The sequence below is a fragment of the Dipodomys spectabilis genome, unplaced genomic scaffold (genome assembly GCF_019054845.1).
Source record: "Dipodomys spectabilis isolate Male_0828 unplaced genomic scaffold, ASM1905484v1 ptg000669l, whole genome shotgun sequence".
Classification (NCBI taxonomy): domain Eukaryota; kingdom Metazoa; phylum Chordata; class Mammalia; order Rodentia; family Heteromyidae; genus Dipodomys; species Dipodomys spectabilis.
The window spans coordinates 6,669,955-6,690,925 of record NW_024871346.1 but is presented as its reverse complement, the minus strand read 5'-3'; the positions used below and the strand labels follow the sequence as shown (position 1 = coordinate 6,690,925).

The following is a 20,971-nucleotide window of genomic DNA, read 5'->3' as shown; positions in this document are numbered from 1 at the left end:
ATCCCTGTCAGGAAAGTCCATTAGGACCCCCCCAACCACTACCCCCACAGCCAAGCGGCCAGAAAACCAGAAGTAGAACTGTGGCTCAAAGTGGTAGAGTGCTAGCCTTGAGCAAAAGAGTTCAGGGACAGTGTCCAGGCCCTGAGTTCAAGCCTACAACTGACTTAAAAAAGAAGAGTCCAGGGAGACTTTGAATGTGTAATTGTGTTAGGCATCAGCACCTTTACCAAGTTCATTTCTTGTTTCCATGTGTTCCACAGCCCCTACATTATTACTGTTAATTACAGTTGGTATTTAATAGGTTCCTACCAAATACAAGACACCATTCGATTACCTCACTGTAGCAACCCAGTTAGTCTTCATGGTAACCCTAAGAGAGAGGTTAGATTTGTTTCACAGAGGACACAATACAGACACGCAGAGGTGACCGACATTGCCATGGTCACTCAGCTAGCGAGGGGCAGGACAGATACTGGGAGCTCAGGGCCTGCCCTCTGCCGCTGCAGTTATTTATTTACCCTTCCTTCCCCGGGGTAGAAGTCAGGCTTCCTGGCCATGATCTAGTCTGCTGCCCAGCCTGCCCTGGCCTGCGTGAGGGTTCTTGGTTTCTGAGACTTCATTGTGGACAATTCAACCAGTGTTTGCCAAATGAATCAATTCCTGGGTGAGAATGAATGGCAGGAGAGGATACAGGACAGACAGAAAACGTGCGCTCTGGTACCGGTTCCCATGAATAGGGAACAAAGTGACTTCTGGCCTCAGTTTCCTACCTCTTCTGTAAACTTGAAATTCTTTTGAGTCTAGGTCTTAGAGTGTGTGATTTGCTCACCTGTGCCACGTGGGTGGTGACCTGGACACACCTGGATGCTCTGGGGCCACCCCTCGGTGACAGGGCATTGGGACAGCTTGCTGTCATTGCTTCAGAGAGGCGAAAGGGGACATGAGACCGGAGGAGGAGGAAGAGTGGGAAGGGGAAGATCTGGAAACTGCTTTCCCAGGAGCAGAAGGCCAGGCAGGCGGAGCTGGGCTACAGGTCACAGCGAGGCTCAGACTTGGGCAGTGCCTGAGGAGCTGGCCATGCTCTCACCCTGGGAAACGACAGACTTAGGTTCCTGGGTGCTGCCTGAGGGCTGACATGGGCCTGGAACATACTTAGAGTGGAGGGTGTGGCCCCTTGAGTGTGAATCAACCAATGAACAGTGAAGTAAAAGAACATGCAAATGAGCGTCCAAGTCCACGCTGGCCCAGCCAGCCTGCTGGCCCAGCCAGCCTGCACCTCGCTCTTTGGGCTGCAGCCACACCCTGCACCAGTACCCAAGTGCCCTTGCTCAATGCGCCTGGGGCAGAGTCCAGTCCTGGTCCTTCTAGTTGGGAAACTTCACAAAACTGGGCTCAGCACTTCCTTGTCCCCACACCCAGCACCACTCAGAAGCTCCTGGGTGCAGAGAGGTGCACAGCCCGGCAGCCCGGCTCAGCACACGATGTGGCCCAGTTCCACTGAAAAGGTTCAGGCACAGATGAGTCAGTCAATCAGGAGGAAGCACAGAGAGAACACCATCCTGAAACTATTCATATTTCTGTTCTTCCTATACTTGTCTCTGTTTCTTAGATCTGAACAATGAACTTCTCTTTCATTCATAATTTGAAAAAAAATACAGTTCTAATTTAACAAAACAGTTGTCAATTAGGTAGAGTGAGGCAGGCTAGATTTGTAGTCTTAACTCTATCATCAAAAATCGCTGTATCTGCAAGTGGAGGTGTGGATTAAGTGGTAGGGCACCAGCCTGGAGAAAAAAGGCTAACAGAGAGACCCTGGCCCTGAGTTCAAGCCCTAGTACTGGCATGTCCCCACGCATATACACACACACAGTACCTGAACCATTGCTCAGTCAGTGTACCCCTCTCCTGCCTCTTGAGACTCAGTTTTCTCATTTATACACTGGGGGTGACCCCACCTGCCATGAGTTTCCAGGGCCCCAACAGGCTGCTGAATGTACAGAGGCCCTGAAGAGCAGAAGTAGGGACAGTGCTCAGTGGGTGAGCAGTGACCCCCGGCCCTCCAAAGCTCTGCTCTGAACCCAGCCCCACCAGAGTCGCGTCACTTGGAGTTCCCTCCTGTCCACTTGATTCCCAACATATCAAGGTAGAAGAGAAGGGAGAGGTGGAGGAAGGAAGAAGACACTTTTGGATGATGACTCTTTTGAAGCGGGGGAACTGAGCCTGCTGTCCACCCCTGCTGCTCTTGGGCAGCTCAGGAGGGCAGGGCCCACCCCGCTGGCCTCCCTGTGCCCTGGAACTTGCATCCTCATGCCTGGCATTCCACAGAGCCCAGCCCCCAGGGTGGGTCACCCGGGGCTGGGCCACTGGGTATTTGCCAGTGCTGAGAGTCTTAGTCACCCAGCATGCCATGCGCACCTCCTCACCAGACTTCTCCCAGAGGCGGCCGGGGTGCAGCCCTGGGGGTAGGGGGAAAGTCCCTGGGAGACCCTCCAGGAGCCCAAGATATTGGGCTGAGAGAAGGCTATCTAGCTGTCGCTGGCTTGGGAGGGGGTGCTGTTGATGGGGAGTGGATGGAGGATTAGAAGAATCATGTCTTAGACTTAATCACTCTTTGACCCAGTCCTCCAAGGTCCTGGGTCCTGGGCTATGGGAGGCCCAGCTTTGGCTTTTCCTCCAGGACAATGAGCCAGTAGGTCAGGGGTCCTAGAGTTCCCTGCTTAAATGCCCCAAGTCTGCTCCCAGGCCTCTGCGCTGCTCAGTCCTCCGGCCGGACATGGAGGGAGCTCACTCACGGGTAGCCATGGGGTTTGTGGGGAAGGACAGAGTTCAGGCGGAGGCCCTCACGGTGACTGAAGGGACGGGGCGGGGCAAGATGGGGAATGGGCTACCCGTGGGCAGGGCTCTGTATTCTCACTGCAGGTCTTTTAACACCCACCCCTCCCACACTCAGCACACAACTCAAAGCCAAGGAGGCCTGCTCTGCCTGGCTTGAACTCTTCAAGGAGCTTGGGCCTGCAGTTGGGAGCTGAGCTCCCATGGTGGGTGGGTTGAGGCTGGCAGGCCCCGCAGCCATTGCAGCTGTTTCCAGATGATTCTTTGAGCTCTGGGGCATCAGAGGGCTGGAGGGAGGGGTCCTGAGAGCAGGTAGGGGAAGGGCCTCCCTGCAGCCCGGGATCCCTCCCCTGGCAGAGCCAGGCTTGTCTGACTCACGGGGTGTGGGGTGCGGTGATCAGCCCCGGGCACCCTAGGGTACCTGTCCAGCCAGTTTCCCCATGTTTTCCACATGGGCACTTAATTTTTAATTCTGCACATGTATCACCCTGGGGAGGGTGGATTGAGATGGGGGAGAATGAGGCGAGCATGAGAAAGGTCCAACCTTTCACAGAAGCAGAGGGCAGGCTGCGGCTTGAGCCGGTTCCTCCCTCAGATGGGCCTCCAGGTACAGGACTGGCTTGGAGGGAAGGCCCTGCCCCGGCCTCGCCTCTGCCTCATCTCTGCTCACACCTCACCTCTGCTTGTCTTTGCTGTGTGGCCTGAGCAGCCCCTCTGGTCCTTGGTCATTTTGATGACAATGGGCTCCACCCAGGTCAGAAGTTTAATTCAGGTCCCGGTGCTGTCCTTGCCTCCCCAGTAGGAAGATGGGGTGACCTTTGGGGACCTGCCTAACTTCACATTAGGGATTCGTGTGTGTGGTGTGTGTGTGTGTGTGTGTGTGTGTGTGTGTGTGTGTGTGTGTGTGTGTGTGTGTGTGTGTGTGTGTGTGTGTGTGTGTGTGCGGTATTCCTGAGGCTGGAAGGAATCCGGGGACTCGCACTCTCATTTGGCTTTTTTACTCAAGGTTTGTGTTCTGCCACTTGTGCTGCGCCTCCAGCCCGGTATTTTGCCGGTTCCTTGGAGATAAGGGTCTTTCAGATTTGTCTGGCTTCAAATCTCAATGCTTAGATTCTAGCCTTGAGTGGGTGAGGTTACAGGTGTGAGCCCTTGGAGCCTGGCCAGGAGTTAAGTCACTTTAACACCGAAACTCAACTGGGGACACCCTGGTGGATCTCAGCATAAGCTCTGTTAGTGGGTGAGGAACCAGAGGCGCAGAGAGAAGAAGGGCCTGGCCAGCCGGGCGCTGGTGGCTCATGCCTGTAATCCTAGCTACTCAGGAGGCTGAGATCTGAGGATCGCGGTTCAAAGCCAGCCCGGGAAGGAGAGACCGTGAGACTCCTATCTCCAATAAACCACCAGAAAACCGGAAGTGGCGCTGTAGCTCAAGTGATAGAGCGCTCACCTTGAGCTGAAGAGCTGAGGGACAGCGCCCAGGCCCAGAGTTCAAGCCCCATGACTAACCAAAAAAAAAAAAACTAAGGGCCTGGCCTTCATCATCGGAGCACCCGGCTATCTGAGGACCACTCCCCAGTCCCATCCCAGGCCCCGAGGCCCCGCCCTTCTCATCCTTGTTTTTTTTTGTTTTTTGTCTCCAGGTACTGAGACATACCTAACATTTCTTAGCCCTCAGCGCCTGCTCAGAGCAGGAGCTCCAGTCGGCGCGGGGTGCAAGTCCCTGTCACCGATCTCGCTCCTTCTCTCAGCCCCACTCTCGGCAGGCTGGCAGAGAGACTGACAGGGAGGGGACATTCACAAGATGGCCCAGGTCCCAAGAGAGCTCCGAGGCCCTTCCTGGGCCTGTTACCTGCTTCCCCTGCCGCCGGTGGGCCTCACTTGGCAATGTGGGAGGAGGAGGACAGGGAGGGGCGGAGGCCCGGCTGCTAGGCAGGGCTTGGGTGCTGGCCGAGCTCACATGGGGCAGGGGGCAGAGTGTGCATGTGCAAGCATGTAAGCACAGCTCCACCCCAACACACACACACACACACACACACACACACAGTTCAGTCTCCCACCCCTGCTGGAAGCAGGTGTGAAGCCTGGCCCAGGACCCACAGCAAAACCCAGGAAGGGTCAAAGCTGCTCCTTGAGTCCCCCATTCCTCGAGTCCCCCATTCCACGAGCAGGCAGTGAAAGATGCTCAAGTTACTCCGTATCTTGTAACCTAAAGCAGAAATAGAACTGTCTCTGAGATCGGGCCTCTGGGCCAAGGATTGCTAACTTCAAGACATTCTGTGGTGGGCTTCCAGAAGAGTCTTTTGTTGAAACGTTTAAATAAAACTATGAGCGTGGCGTCTCATCTCACCGTGGCATCAGAGTCTGTGTTCAGAAGAAGCAAGATGGTGGCTCAAGCTCGCTATTGGGAGGCAGCCCACACAGGGAATTCTATGAGATTCTTACCTCCAGTTAGCCAGCAACAGTCTGAAGTGAAGCCTGGTGCTGGTGGCTCATGCCTGTAATCCTATCTACTCAGGAGGCTGAGATCTGAGCATCCAGGTTTGATCTCCGATTAAGCACCAAAAAAGCTGGAAGGAGAGCTGTGGTTCAAGTAGTAGAGCACTAGCCTTGAGGGGAAAAGCTCAGAGAAAGCACCACAGGCCCTGAGTTCAAGCCCCAGTACTAATATGGGGGGTAGCGGGGAAGAGCCCTGGCCACTCAGAGAAGAGGTAAGGGAAGGGAGTAGGGAAGCCTGAATACCCTTGGACCTTGAAGGCTGGCTGCAGGGATTCAGATCCTGCCTCTTCCTGGAGTCATTTTCCTCCCTCAGCGTCATTGCCTCCAGGTATAAAACCTGCACCTGCCTGGTTTTGGTGCTCAGCTCAACCACGTGCTGGCTGTGGTCACGTGGCCATGCCACTAGATGGGAGGGGCCAGGCCAGGAGCTCCACCGGGCTTTCCTGGGTCAGCCAGAAGGAATGTGACTGTCCCCTTTCCCAGCTTCTACAGACAGTCCCTGACTCTATAGACAGAGGCTCCTCTATAGGGCCTCAGCATTCATTCTCTCAGGCCCTCCCCATGGAAGATAGGGATACACCCCATCCCCTGGACTAGCCCTGGGGATCACTCAGAGAGTTGTTCCTCCGTCCTGGACCTGATACCAGGCATGCAGACCAGGTCACAAGCAAAAGGGACCAAAACAGAAGGGACCGAAAGTAGGTGGAGAGGTGGGGGAAGATACAAGAGAGCCAGATCAGAGGGTACTTCATTAACCCTTTAGACGCTGGTTCTTGGATGGGTCCAATCAGGGAAGGAGCGGGTCAGCAAGAGCCAGCCAAGGGAAGCAGCCATCTCTACCCATGGAGAATGTTCCTATTTAACAAGCAGAACAGGTATACATGAGCTGGCTCTTGGGCATACCTCTGTGTGTGTGTGTGTGTGTGGAGGAGTGGTGAGGGGAGAGCATGGAATTCACTTCCTGAAATAGAGCGTGTCAAATGGATTTATTTCATCAGCTGGGCACCGGTGGCTCACACCTGTAAAGCTAGCTACTCAGCAGGCTGAGATCTGGAAGATGGTGGTTCAAAGCCAGCCTGAGCAGAAAAGTATTTGAGACTCCATCTCCAAAATAACCACGGAAAAGCGAGGCCAGAGGTATGGCTACATTGGTAGATTGAATACGTAAGCAGAGTCAAGCAAGTCATCAGAGCAAGTGGGGCTTTGAGTCCAAGTCATGATACCAGAAAAAAGATTTTTATCTGCACTTCTGAGTACAATGGCTCCTACAGTTATTTTATGCATCTCTAGAAACAAAGGCGAGGGCTGACTTCACACCTTTTAAATGGTGGTGGTTTGCTTTCTGTATGTCTATAATGTCCATGAACTGCTTTTCTAAAATGAATGACTTGAAGTCGTGTACCCAGAGATGTGTGTGCTCAGCCATCCTCACCCCCACTTTGCTTGGAATACGAATGCAGCCGGTTGAGGTCAGGTCTGGCTGGTAGGTTTGGACAAACTGGAGAAATATCAGAGATAGAGAGGGAAGTGGTTGTACCGGGAGGGAATGTGCCAGTACCTGGGGCCAGACAGTAGCAGGCTAGGAAATCTGAACAGGCCCCGGAGAGCTTAGCCGGGATGAGGGGAGGCAGGTGTGGGTGCGAACCCCATGGAGCGAACCCCAGGGGCCACTGGGCCTCTGGTGACAGTCCGGTCTCCACCAGGCCCCTCACCTGAGAGCCAGGAACAGACAAAGCCAGCTGTTTACATCTGGGCTAGCTGATACACCAGCCACTGGTCAAAAGCAGCCATCGAATACTTGAAATGCTACTGGTCAGAAGTAGGGAGCAGATTGAATGTATCATTAATTTTTTTTTTTTGGTGGCACTAGTGTTTGAACTGAGAGCTCCTGCTTGTAAGGTGGCTGCTGGACTGTTGAGCCATGCCTCCAGCTGCTGGTATATTTTTTGCAGTGCTTGCTAGGCAGGTACTTTACCCTGAGTTACCCTGAGTGGGGGGGGGGGGGGGAGGGGGCGGGAAGCATCCAGTCTTGCCTGCTTCTCCCATCTAAACCTAAACACAGCATGGATGGGCCCCTGTGCTAATGGGCCCCTGACCCAGCAAGGGGGGGAAGGGAGGGTGGGGGAGGGAACTGGTCCCTGGGTCCACCTCCAAGATTCCTGGGACTCCCAGCAGCCATCTCTCTCCTGCTACTCACCATTCTGATGACTCATCTAGAACATTCTGAAGCACGCATGAGCTTTGCATTCTGTTTCTATGAGACAGCATTCTTGTGCAGATTGTCTCAGAGTCTTTCCTCTCTCAACCACGGTTCCTGGCTTCCTGCGCTTTCAGACTCACAAATCTATCTCAAGTGCTCTTCTCCCAAGGGTCACTGCTCTATGCTCCATGAGACAGCTCAGGAGTCACCTCTTCTAGGAAGCCTTCCTGAATACCACTTGCTGGCCCGGTTATGCTTGCCTGGCCTGGCTTCTGTTCTAATCATCTAACAACCATCTCAGTCACCCCTGCCTGCACCAGCACCCAACACACCCACCGGCTTGAGGCAGACAGTGATCAGCATCGTGGAAAGCGAACCACTGAGCTCAGTACTCACACAAGTTCTCCCTGGCGCCTCCTTGGGCTTCAGCCCTGAAGGAGCTGATGCTCCTCATCCCAGCCTTTCTGCCTTAAGCCTCAGCCCTGCCTGCCTCTTCCCAGAAGGGAGAGAACAGACACCAGGGTGAGGCTGAGGAGCAGTCAGGCCAGGGCAAGGCAGATGCCGGCCCTGAGCCCTCTTCAGACCCTGGAGCGGGGATCTACTCACCAGTGGAAGGAAGGTCAGCAGCGGCCGGACTCGGGGCCGAGCTTTCAGGGTGGCTGTCCCCGACTCGCTCACCATGTCGAAGCGATTATCTCCATAATAGATGCCATCTAGAGGACACAAGGTTGGAGACACAGTGATCAGAGGCAGGTGCCTAGGCCCAAGGAGTTGTCTGCCCTACGTTCCAAGTGAGAGAATCCGGCCCCGGGGTTGCTGTCACAGCCCCTCTAACACAATACCAGCCTGGAGATGCTGTGGTGGGATTCAAACTAACTGCTCCACTATTCAGGGGACTCTCAGCCACCCAGCGGCCATTTCTCCCCTCCTCTCCTACCCTCACAGATCTGATTACTCCTCCCAGAGAGCCCCAGCAGCTTGGCCAGGGCCCCAGGCAAAGCTTATCTCAGATAAGGAAGAGAACAAGCTGACAGGCCTCTTTTCTCTCCTGAGTGTTTGAATTTCAAATCTCAAACACGCAGGGCCAAGGCTACCTGCTTGTCTTCCACAGCCAATGCCCCCCCCCCCCCCTTCCTGGATCCCTCCAGCTGACCAGCTCCTCAAACCACTACTGATCCATGCCTGCCTCGCTCTCGCTGAAGGATCAGGACCGCAGGGCCTATGGAGCAAAAACCCAACTCTGAGCCGGGTTCTGGCGGCTCATGCCTGTGATGCTAGCTGCTCTGGAGGCTGAGATCTGAGGATCGGTCTGAAGCCAGATGCGGCAGACCAATCTGAGAGTCTTTTTATCTCCAATGAACCAGTTTTTTTTAAAAAAAAATCGCCAGGTGCCAGTGGCTCACACCTGTCATCCTAGCTACTCAGGAAGCTGAGATCTGAGGATCACAGTTCAAAGCCAGCCTGGGCAGGAAAGGCTGTGAGACTCTTATCTCCAATGAACCACCAGAAAGCCAGGAGTGGCGCTGTGGCTCAAGTGGTAGAGTGCTAGCCAAGAGCTGAAGGACAGCACCCAGACCCAGAGTTTAAGCCCCATGACCAGCCCCCCCCCAAAAAAAAAAAAATCCAGCAGTGAAGGTGTGGCTCAAGTGGTAAAGCGGAGCAAGAGTTCCAGGCTCTGTTTAATCCTAGTACACAGTACATGAGCACATGCACACGCATGCACCCATGCACAAAATCCCAGCTCTGCCATTGGCTGGCCATGCTGCTGCACCTCTATGTGCAATGGGGGTGATGATAGTTAACAAGACAGCTGTGATTCGCATATACAAGTGCTTGTCAAATGTGTTTCCTTCATCTGGGAACAAAGCCCCCTCCCCCCCTCCCCCCTCCCCCTTGTGGACTGGGCTTTCCATAGGAGGGAGCAGCCAGGTTCATCTTCTCAAGTGTCTCCCTCCCAGCCCTTGACATTCATTCATTGATAAGAATTCCTCATTCCCTCCCAGGCTGCCACTGCCACCGCAGAGGCGGGGCTCTCTGTGGGCCCCTGCTATGTGGGTCAGGAGCAAAGAGGACTTTTGTCCATTTACCAGGGGTGCGGGACTTTGCTCCTGCTCTGTAGCCAAAGAGAAAGGAGAAAAGTCCAAATCCCAAGAGAGGGGCTGGGAAGGTGGCATGTATTAGGCCCTGGGTACGATTCCTCAGCACCACATAAAACAGAAATAGCCGGAAGTGGCACTGTGGCTCAAGTAGTAGAGTGCTCAGCCTTGAGCTGAAGAGCTGAGGGACAGCGCCCCGGCCCAGAGTTCAGGCCCCACGACCGACAAAAAAGAAAAGAAAAAAAATCCCAACCAACCAGAAACCTGCTACCTGGAACACTGAGCGGACAGGAATTTCTCTTCCCCTATGCCTGCCTTCAGGAGGAAATTACAAGAAAGCCAAGCAACCAACTCAAAAGAGCCTGGGCTGGATGGGAGGTCAGACCGTGTGCGGCTCCAGTTCTACCTATTGATAGCCACAGCCCCCATGACAATGGAGGATTTGGATGTTATTGGGAGAAAGTTGGCAGCAACTGTCAAGACTCTCCATCTCTCCAAAGGAACCCAAATGCTAGGCAATGCCCAAGGGTACTCACCCATTCCTGGAAGCCCCAGTTCCCAGTACTGCCCTGCCCCGTACACTCAAAGCAAACACCACTCCCCAGTTGGCACTGCCAGGTTCATGTACCCAGGCAGAGATTGGCCAGGCCATGGAGGAGGAGGAGATTTGGCTCAAGGTACAGATTTGGCCCAAGCAGAAACCACAGGGCAAAGATAACTGAACGGCGCCAACAGCTCCCGTTAAAGCCTCCTGGATCTCCTCAGCTTCTGAGAGTCTGAGAGTTGGTAGCAGGAGCTCCTGGGGTTCTGGTAAGACAGAGCTGTGTGACATGGAAGCCTGGCCCCTAGGCGCATGCTCTGATCACCTCGGTTTATCTCTGCACTGGCGCCAAGCTCCTTTCTGCCCTGACGTTATCCAAACACTAATGGCTGCTACGATGGTAGGGCCTACATCTAAGTAAGCGGAGACTTTAATAGAAATAAGAAGAGGTAAAACCCACTGAGTATTTTTACTGGTCTGGGCACTGTTCTAATCACCCTATGTATTACGAATTCATTTAATTTGCAAAACAGCTCCATGCAAATTGTTTTATAGATGAGGACACTGAGGCACCGGGAGGTCCAGTAACTTTCCCACTGGAAGTGCTGAAGCTAGGGGTCTTCCTGGAGGGTCTGACCTCTGAATTGTGCCCCCTGCAAAGGGAGGACTCCGAATCCCATCATTTAGTGCATGGGATGGAAAGGGTAGGGGCGCTGTTTGGGGTGAGGGAGACTTGGCTGTGGATGGGGAGCAGTCTGGGGAGCGGCAGCTAGCCCAAAGCCACACCCAGGTCAGGACAAAGCCGTGGCTCTGAGTTGTGGCCATATGATCCCCCAAACTGGCCAAGTGGGCATTCTACCACCTCCCCAAGATGACCCGGCCCTAACTCCAGGCGCCGGTGCTCTACATGCTCTCTGCTGGCTAGGAGTAGAGGATTCCTTTCTAAGAATACAATTGTTCTCTGCAAACTACCCCAAAGGGGCTGGAAAGGGCTGGAATGGAGTGGTGCAGACACAACAGAGGCCCAGGGCGCTCCTCTCCCTCATGGAAAATCCAGTTTGTTTTGCTTTCCCTGCACTTAGGTGTGGCTTCAGTCAGGTCCGGTGATAAGATGTGATAAGGACTCTGGGCCCTGGCTTCCGTGGTGGTGGGAGGGGACTGCCACCCAAGGAATGGTGGCTGCCTCCTCCCTCCGAGAGAGATGGGAAAGTGGAGAAAATAGACCCCTCCCCTAGAGTCTCCAGAGAGGACAAAGTCTGGTTTGCACCTTAATTTTAGCCCTATAAGACTTCTAGCGTATGGAATTCTACAACAATGAAATAATGAACAATAATTTATACAAAAGAAAAGAAAGAGAAAGAAAGAAAGAGAGAGAGAGAGAAAGAAAAAGAAAGAAAGAAGGAAAGAAAAGGGGGTAAAGGAAGTATGGTTAGACCAACAGGTTTGTCCCAGGCTCTTGGCTCAGTTCCCGCTGGCTCCGGGGATACCATAGAGAGGGCGCTGGTGGCCTCCACCTTAAACCTGGTCCTCCAAGGGCTCAAGGTCATGCTGAGGCTTTCCCAGCCTCAAGGTCAAGGACCAAACTAAACTGAAAGTCAGCAGAGTCCAATCTTGGGGTGTTTCCTCTGAATCCTTGCTGGGTGGTGGCTGCTGGAATGGACAGTCCTGGGAGCCAGTGCTCTCTACAGGCAAGAGATCAGGAGGCCAAGCAAGTTCCATGCTCCAGGAGAGGCAGGGCAAAGACGTGAGGGCTGGGAAGGTGGCTCAGCGGTAGAGTGCTTGCCTAGTGTGCACGAGGCCCTGGGTTCCATTCCTCAGTACCACATAAATAGAAAATGCCAGAAGTGGTCCTGTGGCTCAAGCGGTAGAATGTTGAGCAGTGCCCTGGGACAGTGCCCAGACCCTGAGTTCAAGCCCCAGCACTGGCAATAAAAAAAAACGGTGGTGGGACAGGGGCTGCAAACTCTACTTACTCCTCTGTTCTGGGAGAAACGGGCCCTGCAGTGGATGGAGACTGAGCTTTTCCCCAGGTCAGAAACACACAGGCACCAGGTGTCAGTGGCTCACGCCTGTAATCCTAGCTATTCAGGAGGCTGAGATCTGAGGATTGAGGTTCAAAGCCAACCCAGGCAGGAAAGTCCATCAGACTCTTATCTCCAATGAACCACCAGAAAACCGGAAGTGGCGTTTTGGCTCAGATGGTAGAGCACTCGCCTAGAGGACAGCGCCCAGGCCCAGAGTTCAAGCCCCATGACCGATACAAAAAAACCAAAACACAGGCAAGGCAGGACCTCGTCTGGAAAGACAAGCAGGTTCTTGTAGGGTCAGGGCTACAGATTTACAACTTAACTTAGGATCCTGTCCCTGCTGGTCACTTAGCTGTGGGGTCCCTAGATCTCTCTGAGCCTGTTTCTTCACCTCTATTAATGTGAACTAACAGTCCCTACTAGATGGACTGGCCTGAGGCTGAATGAGGGCATTGATGATGTGTGCACAGTGCCTAGCAGATAGTTTGTCCTCAGTGGCTGCATGGGTTGGTTGTCATGATCATCACCACCACCACCACCACCACCATCACCACCACCACCATCACCATCACCACCATCACCATCAATATCACCACAATCACCATCACCACTGTCACCATCACCACCACCACCATCACCATCACCATCAATATCATCACCATCACCACCACCACCATCACCACCACCGCCACCATCAATATCACCACCATCACCGTCAATATCATCACCATCACCACTGTCACCAGCACCATCACTACCACTGTCTTCATCTTTCTGCCCCACCTTTCTTTCCCCCACCAAGTGGTGCGTCGGAAGCGGCTCAAGCCTACAATCCGAGCTACTTAGGAGGCAGCCTGGGTAGACAAATGGAAGAGAGTTTTAACCAGGAAAAAAAAAACCCTCAAAGTGGAGGCCTGGCTCAAGCTGTAGAGCTCCAGCCACATGAGAGAGCTCAAGACCTTGAGGGCAGGCAGCAGCACCAACTTTGAGCTTGAACCGGGTCATGTGACTTGCGGACTGAACAGCTGTACCCACAAACTCAGAGCCATCGAGGCAGTCACCCTGTACTCTCCTGCTGGAGCTCATCTGAGTTCTGGTACTTGGGGCCGGCTTCAACATTGCCCTTTGCAAATAGAGGGTCTCTGGGGTTGGGGGGGTGGGACCAATGTCATGAAGCCTTGGTGGACTTGGGCTCCTCCCTTGACTTACAGTGTAAGGTTCTAGAACATGCTTGCAGCACCTTTGACCCGGCCAGCGCTCACTGCTGCCCTCAGAGCTGGGGCAGGTGGGGTGGGGAGTGTGCATGTCACCCAGGAGATGCTCTGGAAAAGCTGAAGACCAGCTGGGTGCCAGTGGCTCCGGCCTGTAATCCTAGCTACTCAGGAGGCTGAGATCTGAGGGTCATAGTAGGAAGCCAGCCTGGCCAAGAGAGTCTTTTTTTTTTTTTTTTGGGGGGGGGGGTCCGGTCGTGGGGCCTGAACTCTGGGCCTGGGCGCTGTCCCTCAGCTCTTCAGCTCAAGGCTAGCGCTCTACCACTTGAGCCACAGCGCCACTTCTGGCTTTTTTCTTTTTGCTTATGTGGTGCTGAGGAATCGAACCCAGGGTCTCAGGCATGCAAGGCAAGCGCTCTACCACTGAGCCACCTTCCCAGCCCTGGCCATGAGAGTCTTATCTCCCATTAAGCAGCAAAAAGACAGAAGTGAAGTGGTGATGTGGTAGAATGCCAGCCACTGAGCTCAAACTGCCCCCGCTCACCCCCCCCCCCCACAAAAGACCTAAATCAAAAGCCCAGCCACCATACACTAGACTGGGCCTCCCCCTGGTCCCAGCAGGAAGCCAGTGGGGTGCCAGGCCAGAGTTATGGCCCAGATCCCCAAACTCCCAGGAGCCCCAAGTGACCTCAGGAGCATTGGCCACAGCCAAGGATTCCTGGGGCTTAATAGGGGTGGGGCCTTGGCTGAGGAGTTTATTGCCTTGACCCACAGTGACTTAGAACCCCCAAACAGATTTCTCCCTGCTTTTTTGTGTGTGCTGGTCCTAGGGCTCGAACTCAGGGCGTGGGCGCTGTCCCTTAGCCTTTTCCCTCACGGCTAGTGCTGCACCACTTGAGCTGCAGCTCCACTTCTGGCTTTTTGATGGTTAATTGGAGATAAGAGTCTCACCGACTTTCCTCCCTGGCTGGCTTTGAACCTCAATCCTCAGATCTCAGCCTCCTGAGCAGCAGGGATTACAGGCGTGAGAAACACACTGGGGTACTGGACTAAGTAGCATGACTCCCAATCTCCATGAAGGGAGCCGCCCCCCTCCCCCTCCCAGGGAAGCAGCAGGGAGCCCTATGTGAATGCAACCCACAAATGACATTAATGAGGCCCTTTCCTTGCTAATTAGCAGGTTCACATGACAGAAACCTGAAAAGACTAGTTTGTCCCAGCAAGCCCCAGCAGGCCTGGCCAGAGTGAGTACTACAGAGGCCTTTGTCCAAGGGCAGAGGGGACGCTGGAGGCTGGGCTGGGTGCAGGGGAGGGGCAGCAGGGTGACACAGAACAGAGGAGGAGGGACCAGAGGGACAGAGCCCTGGAATGGCAGCTCAGTGCACAACACCCCCCCTCCCGCCCCACCCCTGTGTGGGGACCCAGGAAACCTCAATGTCCAGCCCAGTGGGATGACTTTATCTGGAATTTGCTAGAAACACAACTGCCCTTGTTGCCAGCCTACCGAATCAGGATGGGCTCCTAACAAGACCCCAGGTGACTGGATTCCTTTCTGGTCTCAGCTGCCCTCAAGGACTTGACTTTGAGCCATTCAAGGACTCTGTGCCCTACATGCTACCGCTCAATCCAGATGTGTAAGAGTAGGTTTTAGCCCAGGGCCTGGTTCAGGAAATGGTAACAATAAAGAGGGGGGGAGGGGCTGCTCATGGTAGAGCACTTGCCTAGTATGACTGAGATCGGGGCTCCATCCCCACTACTGACCCTCCCCCCCAAATATATTAATTAATTGATTGGCTGGGAGAGAAAGGACACTATGGCTATCTGCAGGGTCAAGGGGCGGGGCGGGGGGGGGGGGCGGCTTCCTGGAGTTGAGCCATGAGAGGGAGATGGGGAGAGAGAAAGACACAGACACAGAGACAGAGACACAGAGACACAGACAGAGAGACAGGTGCTCATGTAACAGGGCCCTGGAGAGAGGTGTGTACACAGAACTTCCCACACAGTGCAGCACACCTCCAACAGGTTACCTGCAGGGGCCAGGAGTAAATAAATCTTCTTCCAAGCCAGGCACTGGTGGGTCACACCTGTAATCCTAGCTAGTCAGGAGGCTGAGATCTGAGGATTGTGGCTCAAAGCCAGCCAGGGCAGGAAATATCTGTGAGACTCTCATCTCCAATGAACCCCCAGAAAAAAACCAGAAGTGGCGCTGTGGCTCAAAGTGGCAGAGAGCCAGCCCTGAATCAGAGAATTTCAGGGAGGGACAGCACCTAGGCCCTAAGCTCAAGGCCCAGGACCAGCACCACACACACAAAAAGGCTCCTTCCTACACCTGCAAACCTCAGAAAGCCTCAGCTTTCCCTGGAGCTGGAACTGGCTGGGCCCTAGCTGGAGAAAGGTACTGGGGGGAGCGAGGGGGGCACAGGGCTCTCTACCCTTTAGGCTGGGAACCCCCAGAAACACAGACCTTCCCCCTAGGGGACTGTTGTGCTTTCCAGATTAAGACCACATTCCTGGCACTTTTTCTACCTGCAGCTTGCCAGGCAGGGGTTGTCAGGGGTCCTGACGAGCCCAGCTCCTAGGGGTTTCCAATCATCCCATATGAAGACCTGCCTGGGAGCAGGATTAAAAACCTAACAAGCCAGAGCCTCAGGCCAGCAAGTCTGACTTGGGTGTCTGAGATGGATCCGCACTTGAAAACAGTTTCCTAAGGGGAGCAGAGATGGCAGAGAACTGAGTCCCCAGACAAGGCATCTGGTTGCTGGAGTAAGGGAAGGAGGGGGGTTTGGAGCAGGAGATAAAGAACCTCGCTCATTTAATCTGAGGCAATCGAGGAGTCCAAGGCAAGGCCCGCTTTGTCTCTTATCGGAGATTTGCAAAATATCCACAGCTCAGCTTTCTCAAACATTCAAAGAAAATTGCCCAGCCTCTGAAGAAAGACCCTTGTTTGGGCTGGGGCTGGGCAGAGGCTTAATGAGGATTGCAGTGGCATTCAAAGACCCAGAGATTCTTTCCAGAAAAAAGTTACCCATCACCCCCTGCACACGACAGCTTGCATTTTTACTCTGCTGCACAGATGCCAACCCTTGTGCAGGTAGATTGTTCAGTGCAGGGAGTTTACTCCTCAGTTCCCTTCCACACTCCCAGCCGGATTCCCCCTGCATCCACAGCCTGTTCTCCAAGGGCTGGGTACCACTTCACCCCTACCTAGGATACCAAAGAGTGTCATAGATGTGGCGCCCCATGGAACTTAAAACTTTTTTTTTTTGGGGGGGGTCGTAGGGCTTGAACTCTGAGCCTGGGCGCTGTCCCTCAGCTCTTCAACTCAAGTGCTCTACCACTTGAGCCACAGCACCACGTCCGGTTTTCTGAGTGGTTTATTGGAGTCTCAAGGACTTTCTTGCATAGGTTGGCTTTGAACTGTGATCCTCAGATCTCAGCCTCCAGAGTAGCTAGGACTATAAGTGTGAGCCACCAACACCTAGCCGGAACTTGAAACTCCTTCCTCTGGCGCACAACTTCCAAAAGGAAAAGGAACTGCAGCAGGCAGGTATAGGCAGTGCTCAAAGTTGGGAATGAGCTGAGCAAAGTGACACATGCCTGTAGTCCCTGCTACTTAGGAGGCTGAGCTGGCAGGATCTCTCCAGCCCAGGCAGTCCCCCAAGAAGTCTTCACACTCTACACATGAAGAAAACTGAGGCCCAGAGAGAGTAGCTGGCACCATATAATCAGAAACAGAACCCCAAGTTAATGTGGGCATATCATGCCATTTCAGAATAACCAGCACTGGTTCTTCCCCTCTCCAACCCAAGCATAGCAAGGCGGAAGGCCCCTGCCACACCCACAGACACCCTGAGGAACACCCCAGAACACAAGTGAGCCAACTTGCTGGGTGCATGCAGATTCCACCCCCTCCATGTGCGGACCTAGCCTGGCTGAGTCAGCTGGAGGCCCGGCCCTGCCCTGAGGCCTGTGAGGAGCTGTGCCCAGGGCTGCCCCACCCACTGGTGACAGGGCACTGCCAAGTTGGCTACTACCAACACCCTTCTCAGGGAAATGGCCAGAGGGGTAGACTGAGGAACTACCTTGGGGAAGGAAGCAGCCACCCACCCCAAGTGTCAAATTCCCTCAGAATGAATTCAGCTGGCTAAGAGAGGGGTCCTTCCTGGGTTCAGAGGCTAGCTGTACCTCTCCAAGAACACTGGCTTAACAGAAATCTCCTCAAATTATACTTATGATAACAGTACAACTCTAAAAGTCAGCTGAATATCGCCCACTTGTACACCCAGGAAGATCTCAGATCCACCAGTAAAGCTGTGTCATCTCTAGCCTGCTACGTAACCTCTCAGTGCCTCATCTGTCAAACAAGATTGCTAATAATAGTGCCTGGAGCTGAATGCGGTGGCTCACGCCTATAATCCTAGCTACTCAAAAGGCTGGGATCTGAGGATCATGGTGTGAAGCCAGTCTGAGCAGAAAACTCCAGGAGACCCTATATCCAATTAACCAGCAAAAAGCCCAGCTAGAGGTGTGGCCCAAATGGTAGAGAGAGCCCCTGGAGACAGGAAGCAAGTCCAGTGAGAGCATGAGGCCTTGAGTTCAAGCCTTAGAAGAACCACCACCACCACCACCATCATTCCTGCCAACAAATCAACCCAAAGCTTTTATACAATGAGGCCTTGTGTGCAGGAGATTTGTAAACATTGCTATGCAGTTCTTCTTCACTCAGGCCAAGGGAAGTGTCCCCTCTTATAAGGAGGCCTACCAGTACCTGGTATCTCTAAGTACCGATGCCAAGCCTCCACCTTGCCCTACTCTTCCTTGCCTTTGCCCCTCCCATTGTTCTATCAGGAGTGCCCTTCCCCTCAGCTCAAATGCTAATTCCTGTGGGGCCTGTAATCCTAGCTACTCAGGAAGCTGAGGTCTAAGGATTGCAGTTTGAAGTCAGCCCTACGAGGAAAGTTCATGAACCTCAAATCTCCGGTAAACTACCAAAAAAGTCAGAAGTGGAGTTGTTGCTCAAGTGGTAGGATGCCAGCCTCGAGTGGAAAAAAAAGCTAAAGGACAGAACCCAGACCCTGAGTTCAAGTCCCTGTACTGGCACCTATCAGTCAATCAATATTAGTTCCCCTTCAAGTTCTCCCTCTCCCTCTCCCCCTAAGCATCCCTCTCCCTCTCCCTCATATATTTAAGAATTACAGCAAAGGTTCAGAAAGAGCCAAATTGCTGGTAGCTTGTGCCTGTAATCCTAGCTACTCAGGAGGCTGAGATCTGAGGATCGTGGTTTGCCTCCCAGACAGAAAGTCTATGAGACTCGCATCTCCAATTAAACCCTAGAAAACCAGACGTGGCGCTGTGGCTCAAATGGTAGAGCGCTAGCCTGGAACAAAATAGCTCCTGAGTTTAAGCCCCATGATTGAAAAAAAAAAGCCAAGGGCTGGGAAGGTGGCTCAGTGGTAGAGCGCTTGCCTTGCATGCCTGAGGCCCTGGGGTCGATTCCTCAGCACCACATAAGCAAAAAGAAAAAAGCCGGAGTGGCGCTGTGGCTCAAGTGGTAGAGTGCTAGCCTTGAGCTGAAGAGCTGAGGGACAGCGCCCAGGCCCAGAGTTCAGGCCCCACGACTGGACCCCCCCCCTCAAAAAAAAAAAAAGAAAAGAAAAAAAAAGCCAAATGGTGAGCCCTGGTCACTCCCTAGTCCAGATGACATTTCTTGTGCCTTGCATTAACTAGGGCACTGGAGGCTGAAACGGCGTCCACAGCAGAGGCTGGACATCCTTTATCCAGCATGGTGACCAAAAAGGTCAATGAAGACACAGATGAAGGCCAAGGCACTGATGGGTGACCCTCCTCACCCCTACCCCCGGGTGTCCCCTGGTTATTGGGGTACAAGCTGCAAGGCCATGTGGAGTGAGAGGGTCCACAGCTGGGCCTGGGCTAGCCAGTGTGTTTTCAGCTCAGATTCCTGGGCAGGCAGTGAGCGGGAATGTCCCCGTGGTCCATCCCCCAGCCCACAGACAACCTGGCTAACCTGGCCAGGGCCAGGTCCCCAGGAGACGACATGATCACACAAACAGACTGGCAACCTGCGGCCAGTGTTGACTTTTCCCACCTGTCGCATGGGCAGGCAGGACGGCAGCGCCTCTCAGCACAGCTTGGGAAGAGGAGGAAGAGGAAAAGCCCAAGGGTCACCCCCACCCCAGATCTGACTCAGAGAAAATGCCGACGTGGGGTGGGGGAGACACGGACAACCGCAGGAAGCCCTTTCTGGCCACAGTAACAAGCTCCACCAAGGAGAGAGAATGACGCACTGGGACTGCAGGTGGGGACCTCGGAGCCCTCCCACTTGACTATGGTGGTGGGGGTGGCCCCTCTCCGCCTCCCTGGGCTATGGGGTGTCCCCGCCGCCGCTCTGCCTCTCGGCTGCGCCCGGGCCCCCTCCGGCTGCGGGCCTTTCCCCTCTCTCCTCGGCGCGCGCGCAGGTCCCAGCTTGTCCCTTCCCCTGCCCGGTGCCAGCCTTCCCCGGACCCCGGACCCCGGGCCCCCCGAGAGCGGCGCCACCACGAGGTGCACTCACCCAAGCGCCGGGTCCCCTCCTCCGGGGCCTCGTGGGTGAAAATCCAGGGCGGGTTGGTGGCGTAGAGGGACGCGGCGGCGGCGTGGCCGTGCTTCTTCCCAAAGAGTTTGCTGAAGGTGCCCTGCACCGTCGTCTGGTTCTTCTTCATGTCGCAGGCCGCGCGGGCACCGGGGGAGCAGCGTCCCGCCCTCGCCCTGCCCGGCCCGGCCCGGAGCCCCGCACGATCGTCCCGGGGAGCTCTACCGGGCCATGCTCCCCGCGCGCCCCGCACACACGCCGGGACGCCGCAGCCGCGGGCGCCGCTCGCCGGGAAATGCGAGCTACCTGCCCAGGTGAGAGCCCAGGTGAGAGCCCAAGCGGCGCCGCCCCGCCCCGCCCCGCCCCGCCGCGCCGCCCAACTCCCCCGGCCGCATTCCTTCCCGCGCCTCTACAACAGGCCATTGTTGGCGGGACAGGTAGGCTGGGGACTTCGCCCGGCCCGCGCCCCGCCCGTCCTAGGAGGCCGGCCCCGCCCCCAGGTGCCCGGCCGGCCCCGCCTCTAGCTCCGCCCCTGCTCCCAGGTGCCCGGCCCCGCCCCCAGGTGCCCGGCTGGCCCCTCCCCCTGCGCCCCGCCCACCCCAGGACAGCCGGTCCCGCCCCTGGCCCCGCCCCCAGGTGCCAGGCCCCATCCCCTGAACCCCGGCCAGCTCCAGCTCCAGCTCCAGAAGGCGCCCCACCAGCAGGCCAGTGTGGGGACATTTTGGAATCAACTCCAGTACAGGCAAAGCATCCCACGGCCCTCAAAATGCGGGGCACAAGGAGTCCATGAATACAAGAGCCCAAGGTAATGTAATAAAAGAGCAATTGAACGGAGCGCCGGTGGCTCACGCCTGTAATCCTGGCTACTCAGGAAGCTGAGATCTGAGGATCACGGTGGAAGCCAGCCTAGGCAAGAAAAGTCTAAGTCTAGGAGACTTATCTCCAATAAACTACTCAGAAAAAGCCAGCCTTGAGGGGAAAA

General features: G+C 54.8%; 1 protein-coding gene across 1 annotated transcript in view; it reads right to left on the bottom strand.

Moving 5' to 3' along the window:
- The window catches only part of CUNH6orf132 (chromosome unknown C6orf132 homolog), a 29,881-nt gene extending 9,709 nt beyond the window's left edge, over positions 1-20,172 (bottom strand). The window contains exons 1-2 of the mRNA XM_042672114.1: positions 19,972-20,172; positions 8,132-8,238 (exon numbers count right to left, since the gene is read on the bottom strand). Coding sequence (XP_042528048.1) covers positions 8,132-8,238; positions 19,972-20,119 — 255 coding nt within the window. The 5' untranslated portion in view covers positions 20,120-20,172. The remainder of the gene's footprint in view (positions 1-8,131; positions 8,239-19,971) is intronic.
- Positions 20,173-20,971: the final 799 nt, after the last annotated feature.